Here is a 22,003-nt window from a genome sequence, read left to right as displayed (position 1 = left end):
TCCATTGTGGGCTCTAGCTGCTACTTTAATATAAATACTAAAAAATATTAATAAGAGCTCCCATTGCTGCTTTAAATTAATTTCTGTCTGACTGTTCTCATTCTCTCTTGCTCTATTTGCTGACTTTTCACTTTGTCCTTGCATTTCAAATGTTTCCATGAGTATGATCTCAGCAGGCATATGAGTGCTTGGAATTACTAACACAAATTGGCTCATTTAAAAAAAAAAGATGAAATTTGTATAACAAAGTCAATATTCACCATTTACAAAGCTCCTATAAATCATCAGACCAACTTCCAAATAATTTCATGGCAACCTAATCTTCGTGTGTTTAAACCTTATGCTTGCTAGCACCACTTTTTTGATCAGCGTGGGTGGGATTTTTTTTTGTCTTCCTAAAACTATGGTATAAAACCATACTATGGGCGGTCTCTCAAGGAGCGTAGAACTTGGTTTTTCTGGGGTGGGTGGTGTGGAGAGTCCCTGCGCACACTGGTTAAAGAAAGTAGGCTAGCAATGGTCATATTAAAATGCCTTAAAAAGAGCCCTTACTATAGTTTCAGATGTGCGCCCTGATCACATATCTACTCACAGGAGGTCTCCTGTGCTTGCAAGAACTCCCACTGACCTGAATGGGGCTTCCAGTCTGCCCATGTGGAGCAGCTTTGCAGAATTGGGCCTGTACAGTGGAAGAAGCTTCTCTATTAACATCAAAACTGTATTAGAACCATGATATGGAATTGTTCATTAGCTCTGAGAATGCTGCTTAAATATGATAAAATACATAGTGTACACAGGACCTTAGAAACTAATAATGTTGGCAAAAATGGTGGAGCCATAGATCACATCCTGGCTTAGAAACTTCTACCGTCAAGCTACGTTAGCCATGAAACTGGAGATATCCCCATCTATTCTTGGATAAACATCAGGGACAAAGGCAAATCATTCTTGTTTGAACACCTCAGAAGGACAGCACCTACTCTCATCCATTGATACAAGTAACGTGGAATTTGACTGTTTAGCTAAGGTATTATTTGTAAAGCACTTATAATCTTGCTACCTAGGTATGAAAGAAATAGTGTAGAAGATAAAAATCTCAAAGAAGGAAGTTTTCCTGTTTCCATAGCACCACCACGGCCTTCTGCCCAACAGACAGGCACATGGATTTGCCTGCAAGTTAAAGCCATTTTAAAACGTAGCTATTTGTTTAGAGGACGGCACACCCTGTCTTTCCCCTACTCCTCTTTTAAATCAGATGTTATTTATAGACACAAATTATAAGATAACTCTGGCCATCAATATGACTTTATTTCTAAGTGATTGGAATCTTCAGAGACCATAAATGGAGAGCAAACTGCAGAGTATTAATACAAAATGGCTGTGTGATTAGATAGCTCTTGAGTTTAGTAAGGCTTTTGACGCAGTCCCACATGGCATTCTCATAAGCAAACTACGAAATGTGATCTAGATGAAATTAATGTAAGGTGGATATACAACTGGTTGAAAGACCGTACTCAAACAGTAGTTATCAAAAGTTTGCTGGCAGAGTGGGAAGATGTTTCTAGTGGGATCCCACAGAGGTCAGTCCTGGGTCTTGGAATATTTTCATTAATGATTTGCATCACGGAGTGGTGAGTATGCTCATAAAATTTGCAGATGATTCCAGACAGGGAGGGGTTGCAAGCACCTTGGAGGACAGAATTACAATTTAAAATGACCTTGAAAATGGGAGAATTGGTCTGAAATCAACAAGATGAAATTCAATAAAGACAAGTGCAAAGTACTTCACTTGGGAAGGAAAAATCAAATGTATAACTACAAAATTGTGTGTCACAGGCTAGGTGGTAACACTGCTGAAAAGAAGCTGTGGGGTTGTGAAGCACAAAGAAAATATAAATCAATGATCTATTACAATTGTAGAAAAGGCAAATATTCTGGGGAGTATTAACAGGAGTGTTTGCAGGGCACTGGAGATAATTGTCTCTCTCTTCAGTAACTCCTTGCTTAACGTAGTTATATTTCTGCAAATGTGACTTGAAGCAAATCCAATTTCCCCATAAGAATTAATGTAAATGGAGGGGGGAGGTGTTAGGTTCCAGGGAAATTTTTTTCACCAGAAAGACTGTGTATGTGTGTGTGTGTGTGTGTGTGTATACACACACACAGACAGAGATTTAAACAATTTAATACAGGTACACAACAATGATGATTGTGAATCTTGGTTGAGGTGGTGAAGTCAGAGGGTGGGACATTTCCCAGGGAATGCCATACTGCTAAATGATGAACTAGCAATCGGCTGAGCCCTCAAGGGTTAACACATTGTTGTTAATGGAGCCTCACACTCTACCAGGCAGCACGAATGGAGGGGAAACAGCATGACAGACACAGAGAGGCACACCGTGTGTGTGTAAGAGAGATGTGCATTGCCCCTTTAAGTATGCTGACCCCACTCTTAAGTACACTGCCTTTTTAAGTAGATGAGCAAGTTGAGACAGCAGCTGCTGCCAGCACACTCCCTCTGTCCTGAGCCCTGTTGTGACCTCACTCTGCTCTATGGAGATGGGGTGAGCGGGGAGGGGCAGGGGGACACCTGACAGTGCTCCCTCTTCCTCCCCCACCCCCGTACAGCAAGCAGGAGGCTCTGGGGAGCAGCTCCAAGACAGAGGGTTGGAGCAGCACATGGCAATGGGGGAAGGGACAGCTGAACGGCCCAGCAACTGGTAGCCTGCTGAGCGGCTGCCACACAGGGAATTTAGGGTAATAGGGAGTCGATGGGGGGTGGGAGGAAGGCTGCTGGTCCACCCTGGTTCCAAGTCCCCATGAGCTAATGCCAACAGGTTGCTCTTCTTGCAAGCAGTGGACAAAGCAGGCAGCTGCCAAATGATGTTATAAGGGAGCATTGTGCAACTTTAAACGAGTATGTTCCCTAATTGAGCAGCAACATAACAACGTTAACCGGGGCGACTTTAAATGAGGAGTTACTGTACTTGGCACTGGTGAGGTCCTAGGCGGCGTACTGTGTGTCACACTTTAGGAAAGATGTGGACAAATTGGTAAGAGTCCAGAGAACAGCAATGAAAGTGATAAAAAGTTTAGAAAACCTGACCTCTGAGGAATGGTTGAAACAACTGGGCATGTTTAAGCTTAAGAAAAGACAATTGATGGAGGGACCTTTCATAAAAACATAAGACTGGCCATACTGGGTCAAACCAAAGGGCCATCCAGCCCAGGATCCTGTCTACCAACAGTGACCAATGCCAGGTGTCCCAGAGGGAGCGAACCTAACCTTCAAATATGTTAAGGTCTGTTATAAAGGACTATACCTACTGAAGGTAGGACAAGTAGTAATGGGCTTAATCTGCACCAAGGAATCTCAGAAGATAAAAAGGCAATTAGTGAACCAAACTATATAAAATAAATACAATCAAATGTCACACTGAATTGACACCAATAAAAGGGATCAATGGAAATAAAAGTTTCATTGGGTTATTCCAAAGCAGGACAGGAAGTTTTACTTACACTATGAATATGTGACTTCGTACATTTAAAATAAAATCAAGTCCAGATATACTCCACCTTAGGCTGTATTTAGAAGGAGGAAGTCTTTTTTTCTTTTTAATGAAAGTTTGGCAACACAGACAGGATCCAATGCTGAAATCCCTACTCAGTAAAAACTAGTATTTAAGTCAGTGCCAGTCTTGTTTGAACGAGAACTGCTAGCATTGGCCCAAATGTTGGAAGGTCCCCAACAGTACTGAACTCTTAAGGAATTATATAGCTTAATACTACTAGCTGATTTCACAAACTTCGTCAACAGCCTATTGTAAACATGGTTTGCAGATATTAACTGAATAGTCAGACACTTTTTAAAATTTAAACAAATATCTGTCTCTGTATTTAGAGAAGTTAATTCCTCTGTGTGTGTCTTACATATGCTATTAGAGATGGAACCCAAACAAAACTGAATACGCCTGAGATTTAGTGGGTTTAGAATAAAATCCAGATTCAAATTTTGCAGCTGGGTACTGTCTATATGCTGGGCAGCCCAATCCCCCATATTCCCTACTGATCTATCACTAGCTCCTATGAGAAGTATGTAATACAAATGCACACACCTAGAAGTATGCATGCACATACATGTGTACTGAGCATTCTTTTGACAAGGCTTTATTTATGTGGCCTCATTCACAAATATCTGATGATCTTCCCCTGTGGTCATGTGTAAAAGAATCTTATACCCTTGTAGTTTTTCTAGCTTGCTAAAAATGTAGTTGTACATTTGTAGTCACCAAATCAATCAATCTTTTGTGGTGGCAATGAATTTACAAATGCCAGGGAATAACTCGTCATATCATTTCATGTATCAAGAGAGCCTCCATTTTCTCCTTTCCAAGCCTCAGCAGTGCATACAGCAGACAAATTAGCAGTTTAAATCTAAGTACTTCAATCCTAGCAGCTGCATAATTGCCTCATCTACATAGTCCTATCAGTTACTTACAGTATATGCTTTTCTTTGCAGTAAACAAGTTGTAAATGGATCATTACATCTTAAATGATTATTTGGACAAGTGTGGTAGTAATTAGCATGGCAATGATTTGTATGTCTGTTTCCTTTAATGTTCTCAACAAGTGAAAGTGATGTAAGGACTTTTCTCCCAAATAAAGGACTGTACTGTACATGTAAACAAAATGGTAATTATTGGGGTCAGTTTCAAAGATTCATATGGCCGTTTTTCTCAGAAGATGATTACAGCCTCAAATGTTTCCATATTTGAAGCCATTCTTTATTGTGCTTAGGCGGCATATAATGCAGAGCAAGGAACCATGTCAGCAGTAGTAGTAGGTTTTTAATTATCTATCTACTGTAGTCAATAAACAGCACGTACAGTTCAAGAAGGGTGCTGTTATCTATAATATCTGGAAACAAAGAGCCAAAAAAATTATATGTGCAGGAGAAAGTTGAGGTGTGTTGTAATAATTCAGGAATGCGTGTGATTATGTAGAAACCACCTAAAGTTCAAAGTGCAGTTATTTATAATCCCTAAACTACAAGATGTATCAAAACATTGCAGACCTGCCTAACCAGATTGCTTTTCCTTTAGCTATTGGTATTGCACACTTATTTACAATGGCTGAGGATCAGCACTAGAGCTACAACGTAGGGAGGCAGAGGACAGGTGATTCCATACAATGTAAATGGAAACAACAGTAGTTGTCTCTTGCAACTGGGAAATGAGCACTATAATTCAACTGCTTAGAAGAAATGGAACAAGAAGGTAACCAGAATATAGACGGAATAATGGAATGTGCTACCCCATATGCTGTTGGGCACCATCACTTAGATCAGATGATGGGCCTGATTCTAATTTCTAATTTCCACACCAGCGTAAATCAGGAGTAAATCTGTGGAGATATATCAACCTACAGCAGCGGCCCAATCTTTCTCTAAATTACTCAAGAGTAACAAACACTCTTTCATCTTGGCAGGGACTCTCGTTGTGTAAATGGTTACAAACCCCAAGATTCACTCCTTTGAAAGTTTTCTACCTCTGCATTCTAACGAGAGAGCCGCGGAGAGATGGATCTGAGATAACTGATGGTCAGATTAAAATAGTGGTTTTGATAATCTTGGAATTCTAAGGAATACAGATCTCATTTTAAAAGAGTGGAAGGAAGGGAAACTTTTTTGTTTTTTGAATCACAAAATACATATTTTTGATAACATGAATCCAGATAAATTATTCAGAAGAAAAACAAAGGAACAAAGCAAAAAGATCATCAAAGAATTAGAAAACATGGGAAAAATAAGTTTATAATACTGTAAAAATGTTTTCACTAAGCAAATTCAGAGGAAGTAAAGCAGCCAGCAGGGAATAAGAAACAGAGGTGGTGTCTGCTCTAGTGAGTTAAAAACAAAGGCCGAAATATAAGCTGGAGGGACAAAACTGAATGGAGATAAGCAAAAAACTGTGGAATGGTGTTTCTGTTACTTATAGCCACGTTACTAGATAACATTTGAATGTTAAGTCTGGCATCCCAGGTAAAGTGTTTGGGATGACCAGAAATGAAACTTACCACATTGAGAAGGAATTTCCAAGGGGACAAAATTTCTGCTGCACAAGTGGACAAATGCAGCTGCCAAGTTGCAGGCAGCTTTCAACTCACTGGAGTCACAAGCATCATACACGCACATGCTGTAGAACGGTTCAGGGTTCACCTTAAACATGAACAGAGTTATACATAATGTTTCAGTTACATGAAGCAAAGTACACAACTCTTCTAACAGGTTGATGATAATATGGAAATGTGAATAAACCTTGTCATGGGTGTCAGCCTCAGCTGCACATGAGAACATAGGTGAAAGGAAGGTATTTAGACCATATCAATAGTCTATAAAATAATTCTTACAGTTAATTTGCCTAATTTGCTGTAAAGAATGAAATCAAGAACTTCAGAGGAATTGACTTTTTTCATTCCACATGTCTGTTTTCTGAAATCATTATTAATACATCTTTTATTATTACTGATTCTAGGGCTCTACTGTATTTCCATATTCTAGACCAGTATGATAAACTGCAATGTCAAGCCAAGGTAACATTTCATAGATCAGAGAAACGTATGTACATGGTGACGAGAGTGTGATATTTGGATAGTCCTTCTGTGACACTGTTCTGATCACTACAGAGGATGAGTTTCAACTAAACTCCTGATAGTTAAAAGTAATGACACTGTGGAATGTTCACCCTCCCTGCAATCTTTCACAATTCATTAATGCAGCTTTGAAGAGTGGTGATAGGAGGTTCAAACCTTCCTTCATTGATTCTTAGTAATACTTACAACTTTGAAACAGTTCCTAAGAAGAGAGTGGGGTTCTTGAAAAAATACTTTACAAACGTTTTGCTTAGCTGTGATGGAACACGGTTTCACCTTCTTCTGTACGTAGCTGCAGCAACTGCTCACCTAAGAAAATAGTACTAGTCAATGAATAAACAGGGTTTTTTAAAGCACTAATGCACTGTAAAGCCCTTAATTTACATTGGGAGATATCACTGCAAGCACTATAGATGAAGGCTTGTTAGACATTTTTTTTTTAACACTGCTCTGAATAATAGTTTATTGTTTCATTAATATTAGGATGTACCACACACTCTTTATAAATGACCCAAAGACTGTATTGTCTTATAAATATTACAGGTTACAAACATTGTTTCCTTTTCCTGTTGATTTTTGTGATTCATTAAAGATTTTTTTGTATAGCTGCTGAAATAAGTTGTTGGCTCGCTGTCTTTTTTAATCTATCATTTATAAGGTTATTAAAAGTAGTGCTTTTATTAGGTCCTTTTATAGAGAGAAAACAGTTACTCGGATTCTTTCTGACCACTGCACTTATTAACAAGAGTATTTATAAAGTTTTAAGAGAAAATAATCACAAGTGGAAAGTAGCAGCAATGACAAACATTTCTGCACAATGAGATGTGGGTGGATTTTCGTGATGCTTGGTTCATGTCCAAACACAAAGTGGTGATATGCAACATCAACAAAATCAAAAATGAGCAGCATTCAAATCACTGCAGCTTATGCCATGATTTGTTTGGCATGAACATTGCAAATGCACATTTGTGCATCAGATCAGTACGCCATGTGGTCAACTACTAGTATGCCATGTGGTCAGGTTCAACTATCTTCTTAAGAAGAGAATTGTAATGTAACAATTTAGCCTCCCAAACAATTCTTTTTCTATGCAGGCATTCAGTTGCATGACTCCTGGCCTGGAAAGTCTCCTGTGGCCTCATGTGCTGCTCCTTTCCCCGCTACGGTTCCTGGGAGAGTTCTGCAGTTCAGGGCTCTCCTGGGAACCGCAGTGAAGAAAGGAGCAGAACACCAGCAGCTTCTCCGGCATTGCTCTGCTGTGCCCAGCCTTGTCCTCCAGCGGGGCTGCTGTACAGACCCCAGAGAGACGCAGCTGTGTGGAAGGGCTGGGTGGCAGAACCGTGGCAGAAGAGCTGCTGGCATTCTGCTCTTTTCCCCACTGTGGATCTTGGGAGAACCCTAAACTGCAGGGCTCTCCTGGGAATTGCAGTGGGGAAAGGAGCAGAATGTGGGGCCATCAGGCAGCCCCACACCAGCAGCTCCTCTAGTGCAGCTGTACCACCCCCCCGGCCCTATCCTCCTGCGGAGCTGCTTTACAGACACAGGAGACCCAGTGTGGATGGGCTGGGGTGGTATAACTGCGCCGGAGAAGCTGCCAGCATGGGGCCGCCCAGTGGCCCCATGTTCTGCTCCTCCTGTGTCTTTGTGGTACATCATACCAGCTATAAATATCCTGCTGGTATGGCATACCGTACCGTACCGCACTACTTGCACTGCTGGAGAGATGTAAGCTCCATTTTATCAGTACAGCTAAATACATTGCCCAGCAGGTTATTTCCACTGTATTGTCTCATCCTACCCCTTTAAAAAAGTTTGTAATAGTTAGAATGAATTCCTGACTTGGCATATTTGTATTCCTGGCCATTGCTTTAATGATGTATAACAATGGTACATTATCAGCAAGTCAATCTTTTTATTACTTTTTCTGAACGGGATAGGAGTCAAACTGACTGCAAGCAGCACACAGAGTTCAGCTAAAGTCATCTATGGATTCTTCTTGGCGGTGTTCAGCACTCCAAAGATGCTGTGTGGCATACAAATAAAATGTAGCAATCAATAGTATAAGCAAAGTCATTATGACATCAACCACTTTAAAAGGTCATGCATGCCTCCCTAGCTTATTTATGGTATTACAAAAAGTTTCTTTTATATTGTGTTAAATTAATTATTTTTACTAACTCAGGTTGCCCAGGTGCTTTTGCATTGGGTGCTAATATGTATTCTTAAATAAATGGAAGGAAATTAATAATAAATAAATAGTTTATTTTAACAATACACCTCTGTCCATCCCACCAAGATTCTGGCCATATAACCCACATAAGTATACTCTGCATACTCATTAGAATCCATCTAATTCTCCAAAAGCAGAGCAGAAGTAAGATATCTTGAACCCTTCTGCTATTTAGGGCAGAGTTCAGAAGCCCTGAATTGAGTTAGATTGTTGCAGTGGTTCTGGGGGTGGAATTAGGTTAGGGTCTTGCAAGTGAAGAGCCACAAAGTCTCAGTGGCATCATCTGCGCTGGGTGTTTTTTTGAGTAAGTTCTTTGGTAACTGATGTGGAAAAACCACAGAGGAGTTAATACCACCCAGAGTTGGTACTCTCAAAGACAAACAACTTGGCCATGCATTGCAAGCTGAATTTTCCTTTCTCTGCGTTAGTCCTGTAGTACAGCTTATGAGCTCTGTTCATTTTTCCTGGAGAGAATGCTATCAAATATATATTAACTAGTCGCAGTTTTGACTTGACTAGCTATATTCCTCATTTAACTGCACACTTGGGTCCATTTTAGAATTGTGTGCATGTGGTTGTAGTGACTGAAAACACATTCAGTGAAATGGTCTGTGAAAACAATCAATGTGATGTTACCTGGTCATAACTGATACATTTATTTGCTTAAACTTTCCAAGAAAATTCACCTTCAGGCAGAAACCAAGCATGGAAACTTTCAGCCCAGGGAAAAGATTCCAAAATTTCCATGCACGGTTTCTGCCTGAAGGTGAATTTTCTTGGAAATTTTAAGCACTTAAATGCGGTTTTCCCCCAAATAAATGTAGGGTGAATATTTTGGTCCATATTTCCAGTATTCTGTGGCTAACTCATGGGTTCCTGCACATTTTCACTGTATGGTTTTAACCCCTTCAGTAAAACAGAAGTTCTCTGTCACATATGTATGGTACAGGTGGCCCTTTGTGTGTTCCAAGTGCCACATGTGATCTCAAAAGACAGATATCTTGCAACAGTGCTTTCCGATAGCAGTGAGATAGCCAGCATACCTGCCAGCTCCGTGTGAATTCCTGCACGCTACCAGTGTAAGAGTGATTGGGAAGCATCCATTCATTTCCAGCTTCATTATCATTGGTACCAAAAAGACCAGCTGATATACCTGGAACCAAATGAAAACAGAGGAAGATAAAAACAGAGTCACAAGACAATTCTGGTTTTAAAAGTCACCTCTGGCCTTTTCCTATCCTGCCTAATGGAGCTTAGGTGCAACACAGAGGTAATGAGTTTGGGTTCCAGAAGGATGGTATCCCTTGGCAGAGTAACAGGTTGACGGAGCTACGTTGTCCTCCCATGTGTTAGCTTTTCACTCTGCCCTCCTGCCAGAGAAAGGAGCTGCCATGACAGAAGACGTATGTCTATAAAGATACAGCGTGGTGCATTGTAAAGTTTGGGATGGCGCATTTCATGAGTGGTGAAGCCATGAGTGGGGTATGTTAACCATACCAAAAGAATGAAGGTTTTGTACCACACATTCATATGCTCTGTTATCTCTGACATATTAGACAGCAACTGTCAGACTGGCTTGTGGAGGTGGACTAGCTGGTCACAGGTCACCTCAAGCTGCTGTACTCCATTAAAAGACTGGAAAATTATAATAATTCTATGTGAACACTTGCTGCTGTTACTATAGGAACATATTACATGTCTCATCACATTCACTGGCAGTGTCTTGTGCCATCTCCAGGGCTTGAGGGAAAGGCTGATGAAAGACAGCCTGTATTCTGAAACTTAAGGTTTCTAGAATTCAGAGAAACAAATTTGAAGCAGAAGGGAATGGCTATGCTGAATGTTTAGTACTTACCATGATGCCATCCGTCCAAGGTAACAGTACAGAGATCATAGTGAAAGTCACAGGAGACAGAAATTCCATTCTCATTCAATACTTCTATTCTGTTAGCTTCTTTTCTCATGGTGACGCCGTTCTTTTCAAGGGACTGATCCAGACTGAGGCAGTTCTCTTCCACCACGGAAAAATTGTACATCTTATATGTCTATTTTAAGATGATGATAAAAATGTTCAGGGTAACTAACTTAGGATGGACCTTGCAAGGTGTTGATTCCCCTGAACTCCCCAATGAAGTTGTACTTTCAAATATCTGGAACATAACTTACGTTAGAAATGGCAACTCCTGGTTACTGGGTCAGCTCAGTTTGCACATTTGAAAATGGATGGTGCCATTTAGGCACAGCCCCATGTGGAGGATAGTGTGGAGCTCCTGAGGGAGCAGTGAAGCACAAAGCCTCCCAGGTGGACACAAGGAGTGAGGTACAGCTTGTTTCTCCAAGCACAGGAGCTGTAGTTCTTCCTGGCTTACATGGGCCATGCAAGAATTGGGGAAAGATACCTCGAGCCTTCCCCATCCTGTGTATCCATATATGGACCAGGCAGAATGTGGTCCAGGATTGATGGTATTAGTTTCTCTTATTGAGGGCTATTCCCTTTTGATGATATATTAATGGGATTTTCCTATTCTTGCATTAACTTATGTGAGCCACTGTATGCTAAGTCTGAAGTGCAGATAAATTCAGGCTTTGGCTTCTTTGTCAAAGTGCAGTGATTTCAGTCTGGTATATTCTCTCCTGGAAAGGAATGAAGTTTGAATCTCCCCTCCTACCTTCAGTCCTGGGTAGATATCAATGGTAGTCTGGTTCATCTCCACGTGAAATGATCTCAAACCACTACTCTCTTGGTTCAGCACTATGGTAAAGGTATTGTGAACAAAATCCTTGGCAAGAAGCACACTGCACTTTGATGTCAGATCATATATTCTTCCATCAAAAGTCCTAAAATGCTTGTTGCCCATCACCACAGCATGATCTAGAGGATGATATTGCAAAAGCAATGTCATTGTACTGTTCACAGAGCTCAGTGGGTGGCACTTATTAACCGCTTGCCAGAATCAGAATACCACCTTTGCCTATTTGTTCTCTGGAAAACTTTCTAAGATAGCCATCAGCATAAATTCTAAAGCAGTTACAAATTGTCCCCTATCAGCCAATTCTCCAGCAGGAAAAATGCATCAGTTTCCTTATAATTATATACCATGCTGGATCCCAGTGTCCCGGAACTTTGGGAAGTATGAAAACAGGATCCAAAGTTTACGCTTGAGCCCATCTCTGTTTACAATTTTACTGCTAAATATACATATTCTTCTATAGGAAGCAAGAATAAATATTAAGGGTGTGGCTCAAACAGAGGAAAGCCAGCAAAATCAGAGATAAAACTGGGAGTTTCACAGGTGCTGAGGATTCAACTCCAACTGCAGTCAGTGGAAACTGTGGGTGCACAGCATTTCTGAAAATCTTACATCAGAAGCATCCTTTTAAATCCCTCCATTCTGGCCAGGTATTGGAGCCAATGAAACATGAGATACACTGTCCAAAAACTACTGTTTCTGGAAGATATGTTGTCTAGTAATTGTTGGTCAGATGTTCAATGAAGATTGTTCCTGTTAGCAATACTCCCTATCTAATGCAGTCTCTGTAGTGTCTGCAGAGCCATCTTGTGCACTCTGAAGTTAACAGGAGTTATGTCATTGTCTTCAATGAAATCAGGATCAGGCCTTCAATATGAGACCCAGATATTACCTCAGCCAAAATGCATGCTCTGAGACTCCATCACAATGGGATGTAGGTAAGATACAGATATAGTCTACCTGCTCACTCCCCATTTCTCGACATAGTGATGTTATAACACAGCTTTTTTGTACAGTATGTAATTTAAAAAATAAGAAAAATTCTCATGGAAATTTGCTGGAGTTGAAAGTTCACAAAAATGGCTTATTTACTGGCAGGTGACTGTTACTCCACCAAAATATCAGTCTACATAAAATACTATAAAATGCCATCCATTGAAATATGGTGTTAATTAACAATTCTCTCTAGTTATGCAAAATTCTGTCCGGAGCTCAGAGGGGACTGGGACCAGCTGAGAAATATATTAGAGCTGTCAAGGAACTTACATTCAAAGGGACTCTCCATCATCCTCTGTTTGATTCTATAATACTCAGCTACTGGGTTGATGTTGTAGAGGTCCCAGAGGGGCCTCATTAGTTTTTCTTCAATGAGGTAGTTAGTGATGTTTGCCAGGTCAACAAAGTGGTCTCCTTTAGGCAGCATTGGCAGTTTCACTGCCACTGAACAGTTCCTGTGGAACACAAATGATTCACTCATGTTGTAACTGATGTTAAATGGATTCAATGCAGTTAATGTATCAAATGTTATAAAATGGGAACAAAAAGTGCTACTTAAGGCTGAATGTACCAGAGTTATTCTATTTGCTGGTGGATATTTATTCTCCGAAGTGGAAAAAGCAGGCCATGATAGTAGATGATAACTTACATTGTCAATGTTAACTGGTATAAAGGGTGTCCAAGGATAGTTGTTTGGTTCTGTTCCCTAATAATGTAACTTGATGTGAAAAAAATACGTAAGTATCTGTTTAGAAGACTCTACTGCAGGAATACCCATATCCAGGAATACCCATTGTTACCTGGCTGAAAAACTGTACAGGTTTGATAAAGGCTTTCGGATCTTGCTCACAGCTCTGGAAAACTTGGCTTCTGCCCACCTCAGCATCTGGTGTGTTGCCTAGTGGGGAACCAGAACAGCACATTATAAAATCAACCGTGACATTAACATGGTTTTCGGACCAGCCAGAACATTGTCTTGATATCAAAAGACTATTCACAAACACTCAATCATCCCTCACATTTGTCACTTGCCTGACAGCATGTCATCCTGTTATTTAGAGATAGCTTGTGAATGAGAAGTTAGCCATGTTGATATCAGAGAGAAATACAGCTTTCTTATGAGGATGTCATTTAACATGTACCAACACTTCAATGAGTTGATGTGCTACAGTTGCTACTACAAATGATTGAGATCTCCGTTATATGCATTGGTTCTGCAGCACAGACAGCCTTCTTTAAATAGTTTTAGGTATACCTTACCTCTGAAGGTCCCCAAAGCTATTTACAAACTGTAGACTGACAGGAATTACACAGTAGCTCTGGGGTGGGAAGACAGTAACCATGTGGACGACAAGCACACTGCTAGTAGTGTCATTGTGGCCAAAGACACCAGAGTGACACACCCTCTAATATGAAACATGTCACTGAGATACCAGGCCACTTTTTCAAAAGTAGCAAACAGCCATACCCATGTATTAGTGGTATATGCACAAAGCAGGAAGGGGGAAATCTACCTGTGCAATTTGCATACACAAAAATGTTGCTTAAAATTTTAGGTGCAATTTCAGTAGCTAGTTTGAGGGCAGGTTGAGGAATATGGCCCTTGATGTTCACACAAAGCAGGCAAAACCTTGAATTTTATTAAGATCTCATGTGAACAGCCCCAAAACAGAAAGGGATCCAATGATGGCATCTACCTTGAAAAGATTCAAGGTAAATCAGCCTGAGTGGGACCTGAACCAGACCTGTATATATAGAGATACTCTCGATATTTCAAAGCTGATGCTTAGACCTGTAAGCTATCCCCTCTAACCCATATAAAAATGAAGCATTGTTTTATACTAACCATATCCAAGCCTGTTTTTATGGCTCTTAATGTCACCTGGATTGGTTCCATTAACCATACATCCTTTACAATACTGGGCACAAAATCCTGGATTTTCTTCATATATGCCTCTGTTTTCTCTTGCCAAACCTCATCCAGTGGCTTCAAAGTCACATCATAGTAGGCATCCTTCAGCGTTGCTAATGGCTCTGAAACAAGTGTGAAACTGACCTTAGCAAATAGATTTTAAAGTAGTCCCCAGCTGTACCTCAGGACAAAATTTTCATTGCCCCAGCACAGGTGGAGGGTGGGAGTGCAAGAGGGAGAAAAGGGGATCTTTCCCTGCACAGGAGATGAGAGCTTCAGTCCTTAATCTTCTCTGCAGGACAGGTTATTGAAAACAGGTATGGCCCTGGTCTGCCTTTCCAGCATCCAGCAGGAGACACTGAGATGGTGGGGAATGCATGCTGCTTTTTTCAAATCCACTGTAAGGAAAGTTACATAACATGCTTTCCTCGGGCTCCCTCAGTCTGTCCCTATCTGTGCTGCATGGGCAGAATGCCTCAGCACCTGGCTGCTCTATCACTGCAGGCTTTCCTCCCACCTCATCACCCTCCAATGAGGAGCAAGGGGACAATTTGGTTATTATAACCGAAAGCATAAATACACATTGAACTTGAGTCCAAGGACTAAGTCCTGGTATTGGCAATAGGGAGACAGATCACATTCCGTGACTTGGGTAGAAGTTTTCTCTTGTGCCATGATGGAGACAGCTGATAATCACAGATGAATACAATTCACTTGATTTTCCTCTATTAGTTTGACTGCAAATGTCATCCATCTGAAACATCATGTGAACTGCTAGCAATGGAATGACCTGGCAGCATACTACCCATAGAACAGGTACAGTGCCCAGAATCTAGCTAACACAAGTTCCAACAGGCTAGTCCTCAAGTTAATGGTTCTTTGGTTTAAATGCTGGGGGTGGGGGTGGCATTTTCAGCATGTGCTCCTTCACTGAGGAATCCACTGCCAGTCTTAGGCCTTGTCTACACTACAGGGGGAGATCGGTCTAAGCGCTAACGATCTACGTGAATAACATAGCTGAAGTCAATGTACTTAGATCTACTTACCATGGGGTCCACACTATGCTATGTCGATGGGAGATGCTCTCCCATCAACTCCCCTTGTGCTTCTCATTCAGGGGGAATACAGGAGTCAATGGGAGAGCAAGCTGTGGTTGGTTTAGTGGGTCTAGATCTGCTAAATCAACCACCAATGCATCAATCGCCACACATCGTTCCCTCGGTTAAGTGGGACACTGTGGCAACTGGAGAAATGATCTGTGTAAATATGGATCCAGTGGAGTTTGTATAGATATTTATAAATAACCTATCACAGCCCAGAGTCTAGATCAGCACTTTTTCAAAGATCAAAATAAAACCTATTCAGCATCTTAATTATTCAGTTTTCTAGCCCCTGCTTATTTCCTGCACGGACTTCACCCTGTGCAGAATACCCCCCATGCTTTAGATGGTTCTGCTTACTTTGCAGTTCATTTTGCATTTGCTGGACAGTATCTTGAATTTTTTCCAAGTAAAGTGGGAGGTTATTCCTCAAGGTTTGCCTGATTCCACTCTGCTTCCACATCTGAGTGACAGCTTTCCCCCCATTTTGGAGGATTCCAGCAACCTCTTGGGAGGCTTTCAAAGGCCAACCAGCTGCTTCATACAGGAAATCAATTTGCTGCACCTGCAGTGGGCCCCAAACAAGAAGAAATGTAGACATATGCAGTGATTCTTAGCAAACTTTTGGAGCCTGTTTTCCTACGACAGTAATCAGTGCTTTGGAGCTGACGACCATGTCTTTATCAGCAAACCTCACAGCTTTCCTATAATGCTTTTGTGATGAATGTGGGAATTTTCTGTACTATTTGTATGCACTATCTGTATGACTCTGTACCCATCAGCTTTGCATCACTACCTATGGGGGGCAGAATTGGTTTTCTCCTTAGGCATGGGAGATCAGATTAGGTATGTGAGGCATACAGCCACTAGAACTGTCTGGGCTGGAATCAACACATTTGACTGGAAGACCCTACAGAAACAATAGGAACTCCAATGACCAAAAATTACCACTTAGCTGCAGAGGCAGCTGTGGATGTGAACACAGCATGGCTGTGTCTGGAGAACAAGCCAAGAGATGTCAGGTGTCTGCATTAAGAGGAACAGGGTACACAGAGCACTCCTGGAACTAGGAGACAAAGGAGACAGAGCAGGCAAGGATGGGCTCAGGGAAAGTACAGCATAGCAACACCCTGGCTTCCACCAATAGGAACCATATCCTAAGTCTGACCCTCTCATGCTAACCCAAAGACTTTGAGATTCTGCATGCCAGGTGACTAATACGTTGTTAGCTCCTATTGAAGAGGCTGCTGGGTAAAGAACAAGCCTCCCACAGGAATGTGGCCTGTCTGGGCTCACTGTAGGGAGTCACAGAGAGAGACAGGGATTGCTGGTGCCCAAGGCCCAGTTTCAGGCTTGTGGGGGCCATAGGCCTGCCCCTGTGGAACTATGGGGACCCTTGGGGTCTGGCATGCTAAAGGGATCACTCCGAAAGGACTGGCTACAGGCTGGCACATAGATCAGACCCTGTGAATCTGTGACAATTTTGTATCTTTCTTGCTAGATTCCTATAGAAAAGGGCTATCTGATTTATTGAAAACCAAAGGTAGGTTTATAGGACCAGATCCTGGAAGGTACTGGAGTGCCCATAATTCCACTAAAGCCTCTGGGAGCTGAGGTGGGTCAACATCCCTTAGGGTTTGTTACAAACACATGGAACCTTTATAAGGCTGGAGTGTGCTTTTCCTTTATATGAACAGCAGTGTCCACAAAGGATGAACCATTTAATAGTTCAAATTAAATAAAACAACAAGAGTTAATACAATGGTGTTCAATTTGTATTAATGACTGTGACCGAAAGCACCGAAAGACCTGTATTCACACCATACACACTATTGTCATAATCTTTGTACAAAATGTGCCTTGTGAGGTATCATTTGAAAACTAATAATTCACTGACCAATAATATGATGGTGAAATGCAGGCAGCAAAATTATATGTAAAGTTATAATTCCCCCATATAATGTTGTTAGCATATATTCAAACTCATGTAGCCCTGACTAGGCAGAAGTTGTTAAACAGTCTGTTCTAAATAAAGGCAAGTGTGTTTACCGCAGTTTACATATAAGTAGTAAACAGAGCCCCTGAGACAGCAAGAGAGGGTAAATCAGTTTTGCAAAGATAAAGGACAAGCTGATGCCTCTAGCCGGGTGTCATCGATGTTGACTGTAAATCACCAGTCAAGTAGCCATTCTTTGGCAGTGAAGGGAGGGCAGGAACAGATTGATCTGAATTTTAACAAATAAGATGGAACATCTTTCACCACGAGCCTCCATGTCTCAGTCTTCATAGCGGGAAGGAACTTTATCTTGGGGTAACCCTCAGGAAAAAGCATTTCAAAGGTGGCCTGGACTATAAAAGTGAGGGGCAAAAACACCCCAGGTAGTCTGTGTCTCTTGTTTCTCTTTCTCTTCCCCACTGAAGAAGACAACCACCAGCCTGTTGACTTTGGAAGGGATCCTGACATGAAAATTTGCTGGAAACACGTGGCAAGGATTTTACCTTGAACCAAGAGTAGTTTTTAAGTTTTAGCTACTAGAAAATGTTCCCTCTTTATTTCTCTTGTAACCATTTTTTACTTTAATACTTTGTACTTGTACTCACTTAAAATCTCTCTCTTCGTAATGTAATGAATTTGTTTTGTTTTTATTCAAAACTAATCCAGCGTTGTGTTCAAACTGAACTGTTTGGGTAACTCCAGTTAAAGGAGCAAGCTGCTGGATATTGTCCCCTTACAGGGGCAATAGACTTCTAATATCTGAACTGCCCAGGAGAGGACTAGACTGTGCAGAACACATATTTTGGGACTGGGAGTGTGCTGGGATCACCCTGCAAGTAGTAACCAAGGCTGGTGGAAGCCAGAGTGTGACTGACAGGCTGCTGGGATCAGAGCTGTTGATCCAGAACTGCAGCTATACACAGACCCTCAGGCTGTTACCTACATGCTGTTAGGCTGATTGTGAGCTGACTAGCTTTGGAGCTACACCAGCAAAGCATTGTGAGATACCCAAGGTTGCAGGGCAGGTGGTGAGACAACCCCTCACTGGTCTGGATTGCACCCCACAATGACTCCTTCCCAGAGAATAGCAAGGATGGTTCTTGCACAGAATTTCATGGTGTTCTCAGGTATACTGCATGACAGAATGGGACCATCCTGCATTAGGTGATTTAGCCATTTCTAAGATGTTAATCTTTAAGCCAACTGGTCATGTTCATTACTTACTGATCTCCTGAATTTCAAAACAGATTCATCAAACTTTTTGATCTTCTCCATGAGTTTGGCTTTAAGGTGGGACCCAATTTCGTTAAGTTTATTCTGTGAAAATATGAAATATCAGGATTTTATGATTTAGGAACCACTTGTGCTGAGCCAAAATCAATAAGAGTCTAGTCAAACTCCAGCAGAGCCCCCTGGTTGTTGAACTTCCAGTGAGGAAACAAGCTGCACATTGCTCCAAAAGGGTGCAGCCTGGGCTAGAGAGGGGAACAGGAGAAAATTGCTGACTCCACAGCTCTCTGAAGATTTTCCTCCTTGCAGCACTCCTAGGGAGCCCTGATGAGAGTTCAGAGTCTCGGGAACTGAACTAAGATTCAGGAAACCTGGGTTCTATTCCTGCTGGATGATATTGGGAAATTGCTTCCCTCTCTCCTTTTGTCTGTCTCTTCTATTTATACTATCAGCTCTTTGGGGGCAGGGTCTGACTCTTATTATGTTTGTACTAACACAAAGAGGCCCCAGCTGAGATCAGGGCCCCTAGGTGCTATTGTGATACATATAATCTCCACCCCCTCCCCCAATGGATAGCACACAGGAGGCTGCAGCAGAAACCCTATCCACCCTCCACGGGAGTGAATCTTGCAATGCAAGGGGCCTTGCCAGTGCAGTAAGGCATGTTTTCCATATCTCTGCCGAATCTGGCCCACTATCTTCTTACAGTAACATTGTCACACATGTTCGATATTCTTCCTGTGGTCTGAGCACAGAGTTCTGTAGGATTTTTATGCGATGACAGAATCCTTACTGTCTAGCTCTAGGTGAGTTGATCTTTTCAACTCCACTTTTTACAAGACCCACCCAAATGTTGACTCATCCCAGATATAAAAATGGTAGCATAATATACAGTGTTATCAGGGGAGAATCCCAAACACCTCTAATGTGCCATGTTATTGGATACAATCCATAAATGAAACCCATCTGGAGGATGTTCCACTAATTTGATGAGGTTAAGACAGAGGTGGGCAAATTACGGCCCGTGGGCAAACTATGGCCTGCAGGACCATCCTGCCTGGCCCCCAAGCTCCTGGCCCTGGAGGCTAGCCCCAGCCCCTCCCCCACAGCTCCCCTTCCCCCGCAGCCTCAGCTCACTCTGCTGCTGGTGCAATGCTGTGGGCAGCAGGGCTGCGAGCTCCTGGGGCAGTGCAACTGCAGAGCCTGGCCTGACTCTGTCTCTGTGCTGCGCGATGGCGGCACGGCCAGTTCCAGTCAGGCGATATGGCTGCTGTGCCGCCAGCCACCAGCGCTCCAGGCAGCGCAGCAAGAGGGCACAGAGCAGGGGGGGTTGGATAGAGGGCAGGGGAGTTCAGGGTGGTGGATAGGGGTCAGGGGGAACAGGGGGTTGAATGGAGGTAGGGCAGGGGTCCTGGGGGGGCAGTCAGGAAGGAGGGGGGGTTGAATGGGACGGCAGGGGGAAGTCAGGGGCAGGGATTCCAGAGGCAGTCAGGGGACAGGGAGAAGGGATGGTTGGATGGGTTAGGAGTCCCAGGGAGGCCATCAGGAATGAGAGGAGGGGATGGATAGAGTGGCAGGGATCCAGGGGTGGTCAGGGGACAGGGAGCAGGGGTGTGTGGATGGGGAAGGAGTCCCCAGGGGGGCATCAGGGAACAGGGGGGGCAGATAGGAGGTGGGGGCTAGGCCATGACCCCCTCCTCTAACCGGGCCTCCATACAATTTAGGAAACCCAATGTGGCCCTCACGCCAGAAAGTTTTCCCATACCTGGGTTAAGAAAATATTCTGTAGCTCAAAATGCAGCACTACTATCAACTGCTGCTAAAGGCATCTCACCTCAGTTTTAACTATTGGATCTCCACAACCATGAGCCACCAAACTCAAGCTCTGGTTAACAGCAGCGAGGATCAATTGTCCCATCCTTTCTTGCCTTATGCCATTAACACTGAGATAAGCATTAATGGTAGCCATCTGTTGTCCATCAGTACATGCAGTGAGCTCTACTCCTTCCTCCAAGTCCCCTGGGAGAGTAAAAGGAGATATACATTTGCTCAGACAACATTGCCAGGCATTGGTGTTTTAAAGCCAGCTTTCTAATTAATTGAATAGAGTGGTATTTATGCAATAGCTAGAGGGGTTATGTCCTTGCAGAGAGAAGCAAGGACTAACTAGGAGAAAAGTCAAATCAGCTTCATTATTAGGATTTCTCCCGTTGTGTAACTTGTATCTACTTTACACTAAAAGCGTGCAGGCTTTTTGAATCATTGGATTAATGTAATAAGTTGGTGACATTCTTTTCTCAGATCTCCATAATGAGTCTTGTGCTCTCCCTTTGACTTCTGCAGGTTTTCACTGGTGGAGACTAATTCAAATCCTGCAGAGGTCACAAATGAAAATGTGTTGGGCAGTCTAATCCCTCATTCACGCCCCCAGAAATGACTATATTCAGTAGTTCCACACACTGAGCCATTTCTGTGCAAGAGAATCCCAAGAAGGGAGAACTGAGGTGTTGCACGGCTTTTGCTGGCATTTCTCACAGCTGCTACATGCACAGGTTCTGAGTCAAGCCATTGCTATCAACCCTTGATTTGCACATTAAACCCTATGTACGCAACGGGAGGATCAGTCACTCAAGACAGCTTTTCAACTACATCACCACCTATTCAAATCCAGACTTGGTTGGGAGTTATTCACAAGTCACTATCACACAGCCTATGTGAAATGAGCTGTCGGACTCAGTACACAAGGTCCATATAGTGAAAAACTATCATCATAATTGACACCTTTGTTAATAGGCTGAACTTCTCAGATTGAATGGCAATGAAAACTGAACTGAGCTAGCACTTTTTCCTCTCCTGTGTGTGCAGTGCAACTGGCTCTCAATTGCAGCTTATTTTTAACAATTGCAGCCCTTATATACTTACCCTTTACATAGCCCATGTAATACTGATGACACTCCTTTCCTTTAGAAGCAGTTACTTTTACTTTCTCTTTTGGATCAATATTTCCCTCCATCAAGACTTGGCTTTGAACAGCTGAGGAAGTAGCAGTTCCTGTCAGGCCTAGCCAAATATCCTCAGATGCTTTTAGCTGCATTCATAAGGAAAAAAAAATACATTGATGCAGAGCCAAGGCAAAGA

The 22,003-nt window shown here is 42.3% G+C and overlaps 1 protein-coding gene across 1 annotated transcript in view; it reads right to left on the bottom strand.

Annotated features, from left to right (window-relative positions):
* The window catches only part of LOC116824393 (uncharacterized), a 179,900-nt gene that overhangs the window by 3,136 nt on the left and 154,761 nt on the right, over window positions 1–22,003 (bottom strand). Inside the window, exons 62-73 of the mRNA XM_032779632.2 lie at window positions 21,788–21,953; window positions 20,700–20,884; window positions 18,860–18,952; window positions 16,000–16,204; window positions 14,474–14,661; window positions 13,428–13,525; window positions 12,898–13,082; window positions 11,551–11,753; window positions 10,737–10,926; window positions 9,925–10,034; window positions 6,838–6,960; window positions 6,076–6,217 (exon numbers count right to left, since the gene is read on the bottom strand). Of these exons, the coding sequence (XP_032635523.1) occupies window positions 6,076–6,217; window positions 6,838–6,960; window positions 9,925–10,034; window positions 10,737–10,926; window positions 11,551–11,753; window positions 12,898–13,082; window positions 13,428–13,525; window positions 14,474–14,661; window positions 16,000–16,204; window positions 18,860–18,952; window positions 20,700–20,884; window positions 21,788–21,953 (1,888 nt within the window). The remainder of the gene's footprint in view (window positions 1–6,075; window positions 6,218–6,837; window positions 6,961–9,924; window positions 10,035–10,736; window positions 10,927–11,550; window positions 11,754–12,897; window positions 13,083–13,427; window positions 13,526–14,473; window positions 14,662–15,999; window positions 16,205–18,859; window positions 18,953–20,699; window positions 20,885–21,787; window positions 21,954–22,003) is intronic.

Source organism: Chelonoidis abingdonii, chromosome 9, assembly GCF_003597395.2.
Source record: "Chelonoidis abingdonii isolate Lonesome George chromosome 9, CheloAbing_2.0, whole genome shotgun sequence".
NCBI classification, from domain to species: Eukaryota; Metazoa; Chordata; order Testudines; family Testudinidae; genus Chelonoidis; species Chelonoidis abingdonii.
The sequence above is the reverse complement of the archived record's forward strand: the minus strand, read 5'-3'. Positions and strand labels throughout refer to the sequence as shown.